Source organism: Mastigoproctus giganteus, chromosome 5, assembly GCF_048544385.1.
Source record: "Mastigoproctus giganteus isolate SK-2022 chromosome 5, ASM4854438v1, whole genome shotgun sequence".
NCBI classification, from domain to species: domain Eukaryota; kingdom Metazoa; phylum Arthropoda; class Arachnida; order Uropygi; family Thelyphonidae; genus Mastigoproctus; species Mastigoproctus giganteus.
The window spans coordinates 79,888,859-79,909,089 of NC_143579.1; the positions used below are offsets into that span (position 1 = coordinate 79,888,859).

General features: G+C 36.8%; 1 protein-coding gene across 2 annotated transcripts in view; it reads right to left on the reverse strand.

The window, feature by feature from the left end:
• Window positions 1-20,231, reverse strand: part of LOC150085518 (uncharacterized) — a 384,896-nt gene that overhangs the window by 254,308 nt on the left and 110,357 nt on the right. Inside the window, exon 5 of one of the 2 annotated variants that reach the window (XM_090373309.1) lies at window positions 12,216-12,410. The exons of the other annotated variant lie outside the window; for it this stretch is intronic. Coding sequence (XP_090229435.1) covers window positions 12,216-12,410 — 195 coding nt within the window. The remainder of the gene's footprint in view (window positions 1-12,215; window positions 12,411-20,231) is intronic. 2 annotated transcript variants of the gene reach the window in all.

The window sequence follows — 20,231 nt, forward strand, 5'->3', positions numbered from 1 at the left end:
TAATCGGTATATAAAGTCTAGTAGCTTCCACGATTAATTCCTTGAATGCTTCCCACTTAGAATTTACTGTTGGTAACATCGTCAGTTGATCCCACTGTACAGAATTTAAAAACTGTCTGAGACAACTGTACTCCCCTTTACGGAAGCAAAAACCCTTTCCTTTACCCCTGACGGTAGTTACCTCTTTGAGTAAATCCCACTTCAGCACACTGTGATCACTGCCACCTAGTGGTTCCTTTATCTGCAAATTCTTAATACACGAATGATCACTGCTGATAACCAGATCAATAGTATTACTTTCTCTGGTTGCCTCTCGAACATGCTGCTGCAGAAAACAATCATCCAATAAATCCACAAAAGTCTGACTGGTGTGTGAGTGACCAACCCACAAGTTCCAGTCAATATCTGGGAAGTTAAAATCCCCCATTATAAGACATTCAGATTTACTGGCCCACTCTATTTCTCTGTACAATTGTTCATTGTACTCATTCAAGTCAGGTAGAATGACTAACATATAGGTTAGTGCAAAAGCATCATTTTAACGTAGCCAAAGTAGGTAAATTAATTAATTAAATTGGCATCATAATTCACAATATGAGATATAACCAAAACGATGCCAATTTAATTAATTAATTTAACTACTTTGGTAGATGGCTATGTTAAAATGATGCTTTTGCACTAACCTATATGTTAGTAGCTACAGCATAAGTGCATTCTGAAAAACATCATGTTAAATTAACAAAAGAATAAAAGCAGTTTTTCTAAGTTGTTTACATACACTACCTTGCTCTCCACGGGATTAAGAACAGTTGCAATTGTTACGCCAGTTCAAAGAATCTTTTGCTACAGTATACAGTAATCTATTTTTTGTGCCATTTTATCAGAGCTGATGTCTCATTCTTGTGTCTTTAAATTAATTTAAAGTTTGTTTATATTAAATCTCACCTAGTACTGTTATGTTTACAAAACATAAACTGATGGAATCGAGCCTGGAAATTAAACTGAAAATTATACAAGAGGCTGTTAGCATTTGTAGAGGCATACGATGCAAGAAAGCAAGCTTATGCAGCATCAGCCAAAAAAAAAAAAAAAAAACCTCCCATTTCACCTCTCCATTCGTTCCAAATGCCTGTCCAGCTCAGCCTTAATTTATTTAGGCTATCAACTTCCACAACAAAAGATGGAAGTCTGTTCCACCAATCAACTACCTGCAGGCTAAAGGCAAATTTCCGCACATCTATTATTTGCCTATTCTATGCCCCCTCAAGGTCTTAATCTGAGCAAGAGGAAGAATCTCATCAGCATTCAGCTTGCTCATCCCATTCAAGGCCTTACAGGATTGAACTTAGCAAAATGGACATTGCAAAGGAATACAACGTCCCTTTACAATACTAAAAAAACAAAAAAAAAAAAAAACTTCAAGAACTGCATGACGCTGGAGCAGCAACAAAAAAACAGAAAACGAATTATTGGTTCAAAACACAAGGAGCTTGAAACAAAAATTTCGAGTGGTACCAACAAATGCATGCATCTAATTTGCCAATATCGGGTCTGATTTTCCAAGAAAAGGCAAATTATTTGGCTCAGCAACATGGAATTAGCAACTTCAAATGCAGCAGTGGCTGGAGCCAAAGATTTAAAGACAGGAATAACTTTGTTTCGCGAAATGTTTGCGGAGAGTCTATCGCTATCTACAATATTTCAATGACATCATCTCGCAAGAACGAAGTCTCGGAATTTACCGTGGATTGCATGAAATGCACGAGAATGAGTCACAAACTCAAGACTACCTGCAGCAAAGCCAAAACAAAAAGCCAGATTAAAATAACCCCCTTACTCCTAAATGATAATAATTTGAAGTGTAATAGCCAAATCAAAATTATTAAAGCAGCACCTGCATCGAAATACATAGCATCAACTGCAAGAAAACTACCCAGCTTAATGATGATACAAAAAGACCTATCATCATAGAAATCTCACGAGGCAAAGAAAGAAAAGGAATTTGTGGAACAGATTCTGAAGGTGCATGAGGCTGATTCGAAGAGAAAAGAAATATCACTCGGGCAAGCAACTAGGAAATTATGTGAAGCCCTCAGGGCAACTACCAGCACCCTACAAGAATTATGTACCGAACAATGTGGCTGCCCTCATGACCTCAGCACAGTCACAAAACGAGATGCAGCCACTCAAACTACACCCCAGAAGTGTGGTCAGCTGTCTATTCATAGCGGAAAGAAACCCGAGAACTCCAGTACGATGGATAGGGAAAACGAAAGCGCACTTGAAACTCTCCTAAAAGATTCAGACTACTGTCAGTTTCCGAAATCTCTAGGGAAGTGAGATGAGAAGATGAAAATGAAACGAATTGACAAACAGCTGCAGGATGTAATCAGAGCCACCAAAGCCGTTAATAGCCCTAATAAGTTGCCACACTATCATGAAAGAAACGAAGACTATCTACTCCATTACAACAGGCATGACCAAGCTAAGGAACTGATGATCATCGACCAGAGAAGCACATTGGGAAGCAAGGACCCCATTCCATCTCTCCCTCCTCTGGAAGGCAACCGTGAAATTCCAACAACTCTAAGTGACAAGAAACTATTAAAGACTAATCACCATAGTAAGCAAACAGTCGCCGAGAAATATGACATCTCTGTAGCTCTTACTAGAACCAAGATTTTCGCCTCCTGGTTTGGACCTTCTACATGTCCCGAATCCATTAAAAGAATGTTCCATGTGGAACACAATATCCCAGTTGAAGTGAAACAACTTAAAACTTGACACACGGGCTGCGCCTCATTCCTAGTAATATGTTCACCCTCTGCCTACCAAAAAGTTCTTGATCCTGACTTCTGGCCACCAGGCATATTTATCAGACCTTTCTCTGAGGAAAAAAGACCATCCTGCTGGCAACCCCCAATTACTTGTCCTTTAGTATAGCAATCACCGAGTCCAAAAACCCACCATTTATGTCCCACAGTCAGGTTTTTCTCGCACATTTTGCGAGAAAAACCTGACAACAAATTAGCTCCTCTGCAGTCCCCCCTCCTTCTCGATGAATATGATATCATTTGTATCCAGGAAACTTGGCTTAACTATGGAAGACAACTTACTCACATGGCCACTCCCCACCATTACAGAAATATTTGCGATGGCAGGGACCACAGACGTGAGGTGGCATCTGCATCTTATTCTAACACATCCACCATCTTGTGAATGCATAACTCAGTGACTCGCCAGCATTTCAAGCCATCTCTGCCATGTTTGTAGTCTATGGTGTGAGGAACTCAGGTTGTGGCTGTTTATTTACCTCCAGATCATAACCCCGACACAAGGGACGAACTTACTACCTGGATTATAACACACCTCAAGCCTCACACGTACACCTTCATTTTAGGAGACTTCAACATGCCCTCCCCAAGGCATGATATGGCTATGAGTGACCTCGTATGCTCCTTCTCATCTCTAGGCCTCTCTGACCCATACACAACCTACAAGACAACATCAAAACCTTGACCTTCTATTCCATAACCTGGACAATCTCACTCTCACAACGTTGGTTTTTAAGTTCACATCGGATCATCTTCCAATTGCCTTTGATTGCAAAAACCTTTGCTGTCCCCAACAACTAGGCCAATATAACCATAAAGAAACTCAACCGAGGATCTTCTCAATAAAGGATATAAAACCACATATCATCATAAAAAGATTAAGATCCACAGACTGGAACCAAATCATTGCTAGCCATCCTGATCAAATGCTCACCAATTTAGCTGACTTGTTAAGAGACATCGCCAGTGAAGGGGGCTTCCAAATCAGTCTGCTTGTCCTCCAGGACCAAGATCTGGTTCACCAGTCACGCGAGATGCGCCTTCATCATGAAACAGAAACTATACCGGAAATGGAAAAAGACACAAGACCTTGCCCACTACCAGCTCTATAAAAAACACAGAGCACATTTCCTACTCATAAGGAGAAAAGCACAGAATGATTGGATTTCCTTTAGAATGAAACTAGGGAAAAGAATCTACACCATTCCCCATGACAATCGACGTCTTCCTCGAGTCGATCAAGTAACTTGAAACCAAACCCCTGCCTGCTCCATCCTCTTAATACAGGTTAATCCACCACCAAACCAAACACCACTGGATAAAATAGCCATTTCCAAGGAACACCTGACTGAAGTCATCAACAAGTCCACTACTGGCCCTGATGGATTACCCGTGTTTATGATCAAATTATGCAGCACATACATCATCAACCTTCTGCTTGATGCATACAACTCCATCCTTGTTACAGGAGCTTACTCTTCCATCCGAAACACATTATGTTTCTCCCATCCCAAAGAAGTCTAATCCAAAAACACCCAACCTGGACAATCAATTGTGCTGTAGGATGCACCTTTCTCAAAATTATGGAAAAAGCCATCCTTCCTGTTCTCACCCATCATATGTTTGGCCACAATCCTCCATAATATTCTACCTAGATGATCCACTATCACCAACCTCGTGGACACACTTTTCAGAGTAGAACATACATTAAGCAACAAAGAACAACTTGATATTGTGTTTCTCGACATCAAGGCAGCTTTCAACAATCTATCCATCCATGCACTATGCACCATACTGGGTGATTCCTTCAAAATCTCTAGTCATCTATTAGATCCCCTTAAGAAGCTCTTACAGACCAGGATCCTATGGATAAGAGATCATAATCATCATCATCAAATTATCTGCTCCAGAGGGCTCCCCCAAGGGGAGGGTGCCCTCTCTGCCGCCCTCTTTGCCACATCGTTAGAACCATTCCTTGCAAATCATGCTAACTTTAGCACGTATGCCAATGATATAAAGTTCTTTCTTGTTACAAAATGCCACCAGTCTCTCCAGTCTACCACAGTGATCTCCAACCGACAGTTACAACAACTTGAAAATTACCTTAACGCGATTGGGCTCTCCATTAACAAAAAAACTGCTCAACTTATAACCAAAAAGAGAAATATAAAATGATGTGAACATCATGATTGGAAACTCCCTAATTAAAAAAGTCATCCAGTCACCCAGCATAAAGATTTGGGCCTCACCTGGGACAAAAAACTTATGTTCTTGCCTAATTTTAATGCCATTCGGAAAAAAAACATATGTTGCTATATGGACAGTGAAACAGGAGATCTCCAACTTCTATAGCCCACATCTTATCACTCACTATATTCTCCGTTGCATAACCCCAATTCCATTGTATGCCTCAACGATATGGTCCTCGGCACCCCTATCCATGGAATACTGGATTTAAAATGGCTAAATAAGGTCGCAAGCCAACCACCCACAATCTCAAAATCTGTCATGCTCTCTAATCTAAATATGCTACCTTGGAAGTATCATATAATCTCCAGGAACCTCGTGATCTTCACCCAGCTTCTCTCCAGAAAATTAAGCTCACATGATATCTGGGATATCATTGCTAGACCATCAGATCGTAATAGAACTCATACCAGCACACTGCTATTCAGATCCAAGCTGAGCAGCATTACCTCCCTGGATAGCATGTTTCCATTGAATTAAGTGAAAAGCTGAAATGGAAATAAGGCTGCTATTAATCTTTTATTGTGTATTCTTCCCCAAGCTAGTAGTTTTTTGACACCATTACATTAGGAAATATTCTCACATCTGTTCTATTTAAATGTAGTCTCCTCCTGTTAACAAGCACAAACCATGCTGAGAAATATTGCACCCTCTGAGCCTTGCACAGTGTCTCCGGGGTTAAATTGATTGACAAAGCTCTCATAACTTGCTCTGTCCTATTATGTCTGGGCAGAATTGTAGACTTTAAAATTTATTCCTAATCATAACTTTCTCAGCACTGTCCTGTACTTGTTAAGCAATTCCTCTCAGATCTCCTCCTCTTAATACTAACATCATCTTTTGTGCATTTAAAAGATGATAGCTGCTCTGTATTATCATCGATTTTTATCCCAGGAAGACATATCCTAGTTTCATTCTATCTATCCTTTTCACAAAATATATTTCCCATTTCCCTGATAAATAGTCACAAACAACAGCTACCTCCTATGGTACCAGTGAACTTCACCATGGAGGACATCACCGTGTCTTTTGTTGCATGAGCATAGTTCCCAGCATTTTGCTGGGTGGCCAAGTGTTTCAAAGGTCTCTCTTTTTAATTTCTTTGAGGGCATGAACTGTATCCTCCAAGCCCTCGTGTAAGCCAATTAGAATGCTGATCTGGCTCTTAAATTCCTCACATTCTCTGCAATGAAAGCACACAAAGACATCCCTCTGAGCCATACTCTTCCCCTAGAAATAACTGGGCAAAAAAGGGCACAATTAACATAATAAATGTAGGTGTGATTCACAAGAGAACTGCCACCAACAGTTCTCTCTTTAATCAAAGCAGTCCCACTACTTTGAGCTTTATGCTTTTCCGCTCATGTTTGAGGCATGATATTAGTTTTAATTTATTTAATATTACAGTATAAACGAAGAGGTAAGAGCATAACAACACATGCAATTAACAGATTCTGTTACATAGCACATACTACACTATTAAGTTTCTAAATAATACTGCTCATTTTCTAATTTCTAAGCTCAAAAAAAAAAAAAAATGTCAACCTACAATACAATGAGCTGCACTACAATTACAACATATAGGCAGAAATCAACAATACAAAGGCTCTATGAATATTAAGTCATAACTTACTAAACCTTTAGCTAAATTTAAAAATTAAGCTAATGTTTATTTTTAAATTTGACATGACTGAGATTAAAACTATTTAACGAACACAATTTAGTATATTAAGAAAAAAATGGCACAATTTTTAAAAAAAAAATATCTGGTTTGAAGAGCTCTAAATTTTTCAACTTCCATAGAATTATACTTTTAGTAATGATCACTCTCATACCATATGAATATTAAAATAGTTTATTTAGTTAATAACTATTCCTATACATCAAGGGAAAGTTTTGGAAACCTTGCCAGTATCCACATCAGACCACATATTAGCTGTTAAAGGGTATTAAAAACAAACTGATATTACATATTGCGGACTAAATTATAAAACTTATATAAATAACTGCTACCTTTATATTATACAATATTATTAATTTATAATACAGGTAAGAATATATATATATACAAATGGGAGGTAAAAAGTACCAGGTTAAAATTTTTATAACTAAAGTTGCAATTAAATATATAATACAGATATTTATACATGTAGTCTTACCGGTTGTCAGCCCATGCTTGCCAAATGCCTGATCTCTACTGTGTATTCTCCGTCAACTGGTTATTTAAATGAGAGGATTTTGATCAATAATCCAATAGCAGAGTGCCAGGTAGGTTATTCTGGATCCAGTGTTTCTTGTTGGATTATAGCTTAAAAGTGGATGGCCTATTGTTCTCAGATCTTTGGGGGATTGTTTGGCTTGTTAGTTTTGGGAGTGGAGGGTAATTGGCTGTTCTGGTTTTTGGAGATTTCTTTCCTGTTTTTTGAGGTCTTCTTCTATTGTCGTTTTAAATAAGTTGAAGTATTGTGGATTAAATTCAATTCCCTTATTTTCTGTTAATGGATGTGCCTTTGTACAATTTTATGTGGAATATGATTACTTGAATTTTCTCCTGTTGTATTGTAAGTCAGTGGAAAGAACTCTGGTATTGCTGAATTGCCATATATCCCCCAAATTGGAATGCATGTAGGGCAGATTTTTTCTATTCTTCCATATTGTGCATCGTTTCGTTGTTCCTTAATTCTGGAATTGAGTCTTCTATAAGATTCTCCTACGTATGTGCCTCCACACCCACAGTCAATTTGATAAATAGGACCTCTGGGATTGTTAGGAGATGTTGGATTGATGTTTTAGAATCTTTCACAGAGGCCGAACCCTTGAAGGAAGGGCTGATTCTGTATTTTCTTGTTCTTTTCCTATCTTTTCACTAATGCCGGGTATTGTATGATATGCCGATTGTTGGTTTCTTGATATTGCTAGGTTGTGTGAATTATCTTAGTGCTGTCAGCTATTACTGTCTTTATGATGTGTAGAAGGATTCTGTTTTAGAGGGAACTGTGGAGGGAATCCACTAAACAAGATTGGCTTATGAAGAAATAGAGACAGTCTACATATAGGAACTGTTAGCTTCCTACAGTGAGGAATTAACCAAGAAGAACCCAATCAAAGTGGATGAAGTGAGAGGACTCTCATGTTGCAGTTCCCCTAGGAATGACTTTTTAGTATGAAACACGTATCTCAAGCAACGTAGTTAACTGAAAAGACTAAGGTGATCTTTTTTTTTTTTATGAAGACAATGGAGACACAGAATGAAGTTCAAAGGTGGCATGAGGTAGCTGATGTCATAAAATGCTACAAAAAAAATTTATGGAGAAGAAAAAGGCAGACATCCAGCTAAAATATGATTTTCGTCTCGCATATTCTGGTTCAATTCATGGAGTCATTCTTTTTGCATTATAATAAAATGTTTATTTTCAATTTAATAATATACAGCAGAGCATCAAAAATCTGAATGTCAATAATCCGATACGGATCAGTATTTTTTATATTTTATGCTGATGCCATAAAATCATTACAGTAAGAGCTGGTTATTGTGATCACATTTGCGAACTGATTTTGATTCTATTAAACAACAATTCTAATAAGCGAAAATTGGAGAAATATTATCCACAGGCTATAAAAATGAAGATATAAAGCAACAATTTACACTATTATTACCTATACAATTAACAAAATTAAATGATACTGAAAATCAACAATGATGAAGCGACAAAAAATCAACAAACTGAATGCGTCCAACTCAACTACTCTTACTGAAAAGAATGAGAGATCTGGCAATAATAGAAAAGAAAGTATTGAAAATGGTGCAGCACAAAAAAGTAATTAATTTTATATCATTAAAAGCTATACAATGTTATTGTGGCTGAAAGTTCCATTATTTTGTTATGAATAAAAATATGTAAGTACAACTTAGTGTTTTTATTTCTAAACTTACTAAATCTTTTTTTTTTTTTTTTCGTCTTCAGAATTTTTGATAAGTTTGAAAATGAAAATCCAAACAACCCCTGGTCCCAATTAGTTTGGATTATCAACGCTCTACTGTATATATTATTTACTTTCTTAAAATTAATATTGAAATAGCACACAACATATATAGTTGTTGTTGTTTAGTTTTTAGGAGCATTAGCAACTAAGGCCATATTGCTCCGTGGATATGCGGTGGTCATTCTCTGACCTTTCCGCATCCTTCGTATTTGGTGATCACGGGCTCGAACCCCAGTCTAATCAAGAAGCATGTGCTATGCACTGCCGCTCCTGGCTACCACCTGGCTATCTCCCACCTGGCTACGGAGGTGCCCAACATATATAGTAAGGTGTTTGATATTATTTCAAGAAGCAATACAATTCCATGGTATTTTCAACTTTAAAAAGTTGGAAAGACCATAGAAATCAATATCCCAATGTGCACTGTTTCATTCTGAGTTTTGTTTTTTGGGAACCCAACCCCAGTGCAAATCAGGGTACTGGACAGTATCAGGGTAGTATCCTAATCTGCATTAGGGTTGAGTTCCCAAAAAATATGAAGGTATATATTTTTTTTAAATACGTGCCTTTATATATTTGAAGTGATCAATTAAAGATTAATAATCTATCTAACAGTTTTATACCAAATGGGATATTTTGCTGTAAACTGCAATAAGATTTTTTAACTTTAAAATTTTTCTCTTCATTATTTTTCTATTTCATCTTCATTATTTTTTTATGTTATTATTATTATTTTTTCATATTTTAAATCTGTTAATTCTCTCTCTTTAGTCTTTCTTTCTTTGTTCAGGCTGTTTAATCACAAATTTAACTGCAAACAAAAATAAATATATCACTAGCATCATCTTGCTGCAGTTTGCAGCAAAATATCCCATGTGGTATAAAAGTGTTAAACTGAATTGTTAATCTGTAGAATACATACATTTCTCATTGAATTTTTTGTTTGTAAAGAATGGTAAAATCTTTGAAAATGTCTGTATCATATTCATATCTACAGTAGTTATTTTTTAATGAAAATTTTATAATGCAGCAGCACATGAAAATTTTTACAAAAATATATTAAGTACACTGTTCATATTGAAAATATAAAATTTCAAGTTCATAGCTGCAATAGTTATTCTTTTAAGAATTTTTTTTGTAAAATCATCCCATTTTAATTTTTAATGAAATAAATCTGACACTCTTTCAACAGAATACCTCACAAAGGACAAGCTGTTAAGTAAATAAATGAATAAAAATAGCTACTGGTCCAATGTAGCCTGGTAAAGCACAAGAGTGAAGTAAAGCACGTGGTTCAGTGGACTGTGGCAGACTGCTAAATATGGTTAACAATTATTTTCAGCAGATGGTTCCTCTTAAGGAAAATATTCTTGTTTATACTCTGGCATGAAAAGGTCATGCCAGAGTATAAACAAGAATATTTTTTATTCTAAGTTGTTTATAATGCACCATCCAATCTTCATGGGAACATGAAACAAGAAGATTAAAGTATATGTAACCAGTGATGAGTTAGTGCCATGTGATAACAAACAATACAGAGGACTGCCTCCATCAACTGGCATTATGCAAATAACCTAACTGCTTTTCACAGCTTATGCGTTATTGGCTCAGAAACAATTTAGGAGTTACAAAATAACAGCTTCATTCAAAACATGCTATGATGGGCATTCAATAAATTATCTACTTGAGGTACTTCACACAGTCCATATTTCAATGATTCATAATTTATCATGTTCCTATATAATTTTGATCTCACTATGTTTTTAGGTTGTGCTGCTGTAACAGAAAGAAGGAAGACACCTGTATCAAATTATGGTTTTGCTGAAATTGGAACACTGTTCAGTCATCAAGTTTCTCACCAAAGAAGGAAATGGGCCAAAGGCCATTCATGAAAGGATGGTGGCTGTGTATGGCAACAGTGCATCTTCAGAGTAACATGTGAAATTCTGGTCAAAACAATTCAAGTGGGATAGAGAGTCTATTGAAGATGATCCGCATCCAGAAAAGCCTGTGACAGTGACCACTCCAAAAATGTGCCAAGCAATGGAAATCGCTGTGCTGAACGACAGACGTTTAAAGGTGTCTCAAATCTCTAAGGAATGTGACATAACTGAGGGAACAGTTATAACCACCCTCCACAAACATTTGGGGATAACTAAGGTCAGTGCGAGGCGGGTCTCCAGATTTCTGACCCCTGTGCAGAAGTAATTCAGATTACAATGTTGTGAGGAGAATTTAGAGCTTTATGGAAGGGATCCTCAAACTTTCATCTCCAGAATTGTTACAGGTGATGAAATATGGGTAGCGAATGTACAAAATTCCCTCAGCATCACTGGGATCCTGAGAACAAACAAGAATCAATGCAATGGAAGCACAAGAGCTCTCCCCTATCCAAAAAATTTGGACACAACCTTCAGCTGGAAAGATTATGGCCACCATTTTTTGGTATGCTGAGGGAATTCTGTACATTCACTACTTGGAACACAAGCAGACAGTCACTGGGAATTCATATGCATCCCTACTGTACAACCTAAGGGATGCCATAAAGGAAAAATGACATGGAAAACTTTCTAGAGGTGTGCTGCTTCTTCAGAACAATGCAACATTGCACAGGTCACATGCTGTTGCTGCTAATTGGAGAGAGTGTGACTTTACAGAACTTACCCATTCATCTTACAGGCTGAATCTGGCCCCAAGTGACTATTTCCTGTTTCGTCACCTCAAGAAAAGTGTACATGACAAAGACAAAGAATTTTATTTGTCTAGTATTTCCTCATTGCAACAAAATGGAACAAGTGTACTGAAGTTCAAGGTAGTTACATTGAAAAATAAAAAATGACTTTTGCCTCTATCTCATTTCCTTCATAGCTAGGTAGATAATTTATTGAATGCCCCTCGTTGTACCAACCAGAACACTGACTTGAAAATTTCTGACTAAGTTTTCCCCACAGTAATAACAGATAAAGAGATGTTATTATTCCAAAAAAAATTGTTTTAATTGAAGGAACTCAGGCTCTCAGCAGACCAGGGCTAAACTTCACACGTTTTCAATAGCTCTAATACCCTTGGGAATTCATTCGATCCCCACATGCCTTATGTGGGATTAAGAAAATATTAATAAATGTAGTAGATAATATAAACCATTCCTACTTTAGATTTTCCTAAAAATGGTGTGCGAGAATAATCTCGATGATGACTACTTTTATTAGAGCCACTTGGAAAAATAGCAGATGGTTCCTCTTCAGGAGTAGAAAGAGACTGGGAAACCACAGGAAGTGCACTTCCCACAGGCAAAGAATTCACAGTTGCTGAAGGAACTACAGCTGTCGCTGCTGGTTTTAGAGGCTAATGGTAAAAACACATATATTCAGTTATACAGAAATAAACAGCAAGTTTGCACTGAAATGTTTATTTATTTTTTATGATCACAACTTAATACACATATATATATAATAACTGGTAATCATTATAAGTCACTTAAGTAACTTAAACAAGTGAAGAATTTAACAGCAAATTCTTAGCTATATGTCTTACCAACAAACGGAAACAGAAATGTGGGAATAGTACTTCTGGTATATTTAATTTCTTCTAGTATAGTACCAGAAGTAATTAGAGAACAATGCAGGTGTGAAAAAAACTGGAAAAAAAAAAAAAAATGCCTGCTGAGACAGCTCAAAGTTTATCAAAAATAGTGAAACCTAAACAGATTTTATTTAAGGGGGGAAAAAAAGAAAAAAAAAGAAAATGGTTTTAGTGAGGAGACATGGAAACTGCATTTATACATAGACAGCCATTTACAGCTAAACAAATGTAATGAAGAGTGTAAACCACACAACCAAAACAAACTGTGTTTGTTTTGTTTTTCTCCTTAAATAACATTTGTTTAGGTTCATTTCAAAAGTACAGAGATGATGTTTTTAGACTAAACCAAAAACAGAGAACAATTTGTGGAAACATATTCTGCATCGCGTAGGAATAAATGATGGAGGTATCGTGAAAATACCATATCATAATATCAAATATCAGACCACTATACAGAAAATATTGGTAATTCTTAAACCAGAGCCCACTGATAACTAATTGATACAGAAGCAAAAAGAAAGGGAAAGGGTAAGAAGGTAAATTACCAACAAAATCCTGTATAAATGAGTAACGGACAAACAAAAATATAAATGCATTGGTCTATCAAACTCAACCCACTCACTGCAGGATTAAAAAGAAAAGGGATATCACCTTTATTTTTTTAAATAACTATTACAATTATGAACATGTTATTTTATTTACGCAATGCTTATGACACTGGTAACCAATCAAGAAAAAAAACAATGAAAAATACATGTGTGTATGTTTATTTAAGCCAGAAGACAGAAATAAATTACCGTATATTCTGGCATGTAAGTCAAATTCTATTTTTCTGTTGTGAAAATTCATGCTTAATCATATATTTACCCTCCCCCCCACCTTTAAAATTCATTCTTTTGCATCTTGTGTAGTTCACACTATACAGTAAACTGTTAAGCAAACAGTACAATTATACAGTACTCTTTTATAGTAGAAGGAGCAATGCTCTATGTGCACTCCCACGTACACATATAGTATCATTCTAATTGATGCTAAGTAACTTGACTGTTAGGCCAGATGTTGTCAGAGCTGCAATGATTTACCTCTAGAGTATCCAAGTACTGATGCACACATTCAGACAGGACCATCTTGTTTTTACCTGAGCTGTCTTCACTTGGCATCAGAAATCTGTAGCCTCTGGTAACACCGACAAATCTCGTTATGACAATTTGAAATTATTCTGCTAAAATCCATTAACAACCAACTCCAGCACTTCTTTTTAACTATCACTTTGTGTAAACCTCTCATACTGAGCAGTACATATGGGAAAAACAGCTCAGTGACCAATATAGCAAAGCTGGCCCAGTGGCAGGACAACCAAAAATGGATGAACTAAATGAGCTTTCCACTGATAACAAAAATGCTGGGAGGATTAATAATACTCTTAAAAATTATAGAGATTCTGAAAACAGTTCCAAATCCACTACCTTATCCTTGAAGATCTATTGCCATAAATATTTCCTGGGCTGAAGTTACTGCCCATCCTCCTGCATTATCCCATGCATGTCCCGCACCTCACCCTACCACAAAACTCAATGAGCATTTTAACTCCACAAACCCACCATCTATCTAGCCAGTTCAATCCATTTGTAACCATTTTTATGAATCAGTCTTCAACCAGCACAAGAAGAGCACCCCTACAACGAAGTGGAACCACTTTAATGACAACTGAATCATCTCTGCCCCTGCTAACTATGATCATGAAAAAATTTCCCACATGAACCAAAACCAATTTGACTTAACTGCTCCAACTAAAACACTCATAATCAAAACAATGCAGGCCCTTATCACAATTAAATATGAAAAAAGAGTGGCTAAACTGACATCAATTGTACCAATCCTAAGAATCATCCCTTGCCAGCCTATGCTTAAAGTCTTCTACCAGAATGCACAAAGTACCCATAAAAAAGTTGAATATATAACTACAAGGGCTATTCAGTAAAGAATGATCACAATTTTTTTTTACAACATACCTTTATTAATCATCCATATTTTGATTGTCCTTTTCAAATCAGTCCTCAATTGATGATATACACTTACTCCAGCATTTCTGCCATTCTTCAAAAACATAGTGGAAGCCTTTTTTTGACATGAATCACTTCCGATGCCTTTACAACTTCTGATAACTGTAAACGTTTTCCTTGCAGCTTTTTCTTTCATTTTGGAAATAAAAAATAATAATAATAAATAAATAAAAAATGCAGGGTGAAAGGTCAGGGCAGTAGGGCAGATGAGGAACACACTTGACATAAATGTTGACTAAGTACTCGATGACAGTATGAGCAACAATGTGAGGCCTCACAATTTTGTGATGAGGAATCCACTCACCTGCATTCAGTTGTGTCATTTGCAACAAAAGTGATTCCACAAAGTGTGAAGTACAGTTCTGTCATATGATAGAACTGTACTGTCATGTGAACAGTCATATGACATGGCACAACACGATAGTAAACCATTCCTTGAATGTCAAAAAAAGTTCACCATAACCTTTCCTGCAGCAACCACAACTTTTGCTGCTTTTTTTGGCGTTGACAATAATGTAGACTTTCCAAACAGAGCTTTGTTGCTTACTTTCTGGTTGAAATGATGAAGCTATGTTTCATCTGCTATCACCATGTGCAGAACCTCACCATCTTCAGTAACCATCTGTTTCGTCTCCTGACAAAACTACATATGAACTTGCTGTTACTCGGGTGTGAATAGTCTTAGAACTCAGTATGCACAAACATGAGTCATATGCAAATAGTCATGGAGGATACCACGCATGCTTCCTACTGATATTCTCACCATCTCTCCAGTTGCCTTACTGTTATACAATAATCTTCTCTCACGACTGCAGAAGAAGAAGAAGTGTTTATGGTTTATGGTGACAGCAGTGGTTGGAGCTGCAGGACTGCCAATTTTTGTGATTGAATAACATCCATCTTTAAACATTCTAAACCACGTGCTAGCTGTGATATATATGGAAGTGTATATTCACCATAAGTCTCTTTTAACATTTCATACACTTCAGCTGATGTTTTCTTGAGACGAAAACAAAATTTGAGAGCAGCAGTGTTCCTTGCGTATCACATCCATTGTTATGCAAGTGAAACCGAATAGACATAAACATACTATGCACATGAGTCAACTATGCAGCTGCTATGTGACACAGCTTTGTTTGGTCTTAAATTCTGCCGCTCAGCTAGAAATAGCAAGCAGTACAGTTGTTAGTGAAAAATTATGTTCATTCATTATTGAACACCCCTCACATTTGATGATCCCATTGAGACTGCTGACAAACTGAATACATATTTTGGATCTACAATCATGCATGAAGAAGTTTTTTTTTTTTTTTTATAAAGAATACGATGCTTTCTTGCCTCTACTAATGCTAATGTTAAAATTTTTAGGAGTGGAAATACTATAAGTATACTAAATTATGAGTGGAAGCTAAATGATTTTGTAATAACTGAGAAAAAAGTGGAAAATAAATTGAAGCTAAAAGTAAATGAAGCAAACTAAACTGATGATATCTATACAATTATATTAAAAAAAATAGTAGCAAGAAAAGTAAGCAAACCTTTGGGCATAATTACGAGAATATCCTTGGATTCAGGAAAGGTCCATATAGATTGAAGGTATGCAAATGTCTCTCCTATTTGCTTGGTTTTGTTTCGGTTTTTTTGGCACACAAGCTTCTAAGGCTATAACGCAGCAAGTCCATCTCCTATTCACAGAGGGGGGTGGGATCAAAGGGCAAAGTGAGCAATTATAGCACAAGGTACAGCTTGACCTCTGTATCTTGGGAAAAGAATGAAATCAGTGGTTAAAGTAGTACTGCAGGGTTATCTTGAAAGGAATGCAGTTATATGGAAATCACAAAATGGATTTGTTAAGGAATAATCTCATCTGACCAATCTGATTAGCATAAGGGGATATAAATTTAAGTTAAAAATGGATCTATAATGTGCAAAAATTTGTGTTCTGCCAGAGAGTAACTGGTTACTAGAGCAAACTTAAATCTGGCATTGAGGAAGTGTTAATTTGAATAAATTTAAGGAAGAATTAGACAGATTCTTAGAGGGGAGAGAAAGAAAAGGCAGGGTTATGTTTTTTTTGGGGAGGATCTGTAATCTTTACAGAAACATGGCTTGAAACAGCACAAGAAGTGTGTGTGTGTGTGTGTGTGTGTGTGCGTGCGTGCGTGCGTGCGTGCGTGCGTGTGTGTGTGTGCGCACGCGCGCACCACCTCGTAGAGTACAGGGTCTTTTTCATATCTTGTTCATGCTCAAGGGGAAGAAGTGCAACTAGGCTTATAAAAGATGTAAAAGCATAAGTTGTGCATTCCAGCTTCTAGCCAGACCTGTGCTATTTCAAGTCTTAAAAAAAAAAAAAAAAAAAAAAAAAAAAGTCAATTGCAGCCATTATCAACCCACTGCAGGACGGAAGCCTCCTCAACAATTCATGTTGAGAGAAATGGACCATAATCTGCCATGCTGGTCCAGTGCGGGTTAGCAGATCGACCATATTTGGCAGTCAGGGGCTTGAACCCCGGTCTACTCAAGGAGCGTATGGTACTGCACTCCCACTCCTGACCACTCAGCTACGGAGACCTAGTTTTCAAGCCTTACTTGTCACAATTAAGATCAATATCTCATTAATTGATTTAGAAGTAATTTTCATTCCATCTAGTCCAGAAGAAGAAAATCAACTCTGCAACAGGATGACTGATGAATTGGCTGCATAGGTCAGTCTACCATATAATTTGTTTGTGGCATGACTAAATAAATTTCTGGAAGTTATGCTCAGAATGATTGCCAATACTAGCCTAAAATTAATAAATAATCAACCAACCAGAGGACAGAATAGACTAGACCTAATCTTTACCTCCACTGATTGTAACTTAGACCCTAAGCCTGAGACTGCATTCATGTTAGACTACAAGCCAACTGTTTTCTTTTTTACTGGTACCAGCACTAAATTTCAACATCACAGATGCAAAAAGAGTTTGCTCTCCAAAATTCCTCAACACTGAAAATATCTCCCAGAAGCACACAGCATCCCATTAAATATGCTTGAAAATTATCTAGTAAATTTTGTGGTGGATTTCATAGCAAAATAGCTAAACACTTTTGCATTATTTGCAGTATCAAGAAACTTCAACATTACACCTAGTCCAAGGAATGGTGGATCCCAAAACTGAAGGCCTGAATTGCCCAAAAACAAACCCCTCTACAAACTATGGAACCAATCAGGCTCAATAGAAGACAGGTATCACACTCAAGAGCATGGATAGCCTTCAATAGGCACTAATTGGCAGCTACAAAGTAACGTATGAAACACGATACTAATGAAAGAGTAAAAAACATATGTGAACAACTCTCAAAATTTACCTACAAATTTATACCTAGAAAAGATGATGAATTTCATTGATAGATATTCTGCAGACCCAGATGGAATTAACAATTTTATCCTGTCACAGAACCAAACCAACTTTGTCAAACTCAACACAATCCAATTTCACATACAGCATATATAATCTTTGCCACAAATTCCATTCACCAATGGATCTGCAGGAATACACAGGATAGGAAGGGAGGAGGGGTTATGCTATCAGATAAGAAACATATTTTATTGTGAAATGCCTGAGGTCATACACAGTCAACTCACTGGTAAGCATTTTCAATGCAATTCATCATCCATTAGACATCAATATTAACAGTATATTAATAGATTAACAGTAGCCGCATGCAGAGGTGAAAGTAATTCTCGCAGTGGTTCTGTTAGAATGAGCAGCAACCTGGAAAGCGAAGTGCTGGGTATTTCGAGGACTGCTGGGAGTCATCATGGAATAAGTAATTACATGGGCTGTGTTAGGGTAACTAAGAGTAAGAACAGGTGCATGTATAATTGCATGTACACCAATGCTAGAAGTATAGTTAATAAATTTGATGAATTTTAAGTGTGGTCAAGACATCAAACGTTGATATTGTTTGGATATCAGAGACGTAGTGTCACACAGATATAAAGAACACAGAATTGGAATTTGGGGAGAACAATGTGTACAGAAAGGAGAAACAGGATAGGAAGGGAGGAGGGGTTATGCTGTTAGATAAGAAACACTCAAAATCTAAGGAAGCGCATCCAGTTGACACGGGTGGACATTGCAATGTTGAGTCAGTTTGGTGTGACATAAGCATTGGGAAAGCAACAATGAGAGTAGGAGTGTGTTATAGGCCTAATGACTCTGATCAGTACAATCAGCACAGACAAATAGAGTAGGCCAGTAAATAAAAATGTAAATAAAAATGTAAAAATGTAAATAAAAATGTATTAATCACAAAGGAGATTAGGCAAGCGAGGGCAGATTATGAGAAATCTTTGGCAAAGGAGGCAAAGAAAAACAGTAAAGACTTCTTTACTTATGTAAACTCTGGAAGGAGGAGGATGAGATTGGTACAATTGATATCAATGGTTCAACTGTCGATGACCCTCCTCAGGTAGCTGACACTGTGAATGAGTATTTTGCATCTACATTCAAATGAGAAATTCTATAAGAAGGTGAAGACCAGAAGCTAATCAAACTCTAACAGGAAGCTAAATGATTTTGGAATAACTGAGAGCAAAATGGAGGAGAAATTGTTGAAGTTAAACGTAAGAAAGGAAACCAGGGGTAGATGGGATTTATCCAGTTATATTACAGGAGGCAGCAAAAGAAGTAAGCAAACCCTTAGCCATAATTATGGGAGCATCCTTGGACATGGGTGAGGCATCCACGGACAGGAGATATGTAAATGTATCCCCAATTCACAAAGGAAGGATCAAAGGGTGATGAGTAATTACAGACCTGTTAATTTAACTTCAGTTCTAAGGAAAATAATGGAGTCACTAGTTAAAGAAGCATTGCAGGATCATCTAGACAAGACTGAAGTTATAATTCAGACACAGCATGGGTCTCTTAAGGGGGAAGTCTTATCTGATACCATGATAGAAGACTACAGTACAAATTGGAGCAGTATGGAATTAAGGGCAATTTGCTGCTATGGATAAAGGGATGGTTAATTGAAAGAAGACAGAGTTGTCATCAATGAGCACTGCTCTTTGTGGACTAATGTTATTAGTGGAGTACCCAAGGTTCAGTGCTCAGTCCATTGTTGTTTTCAATATTTATCAATGACATTGATGAAGGTATATCAGGCTTAATGTCTAAATCTGCAGATGATACAAAGGTTGACGCCTTGAATGATGTTCTGTTCAAACAATACAAAGATGCTGGAATAAATTGTGGCCAGAAATATATTCAACTGATATAGAATCCATTCCAAAAGAAACTGAAATTTTGCAATTATGTTTAAATGTTCCTGGTTTTAAAAATATTTCGATGGAGAAAGTAAATGATTGGCTGGATATGGACAAAATGGACATCAGATGCAATATTTTAGACGACAATGAAATTGTGCAAAGAGTGATGACAAGTTTGGAAGATTCTGAAACTGAAGAAGAAGAAAAGGCTGCTGCTGATGAAAGAGCAAACATAATCACCACCATGAAGCTGAAACTATG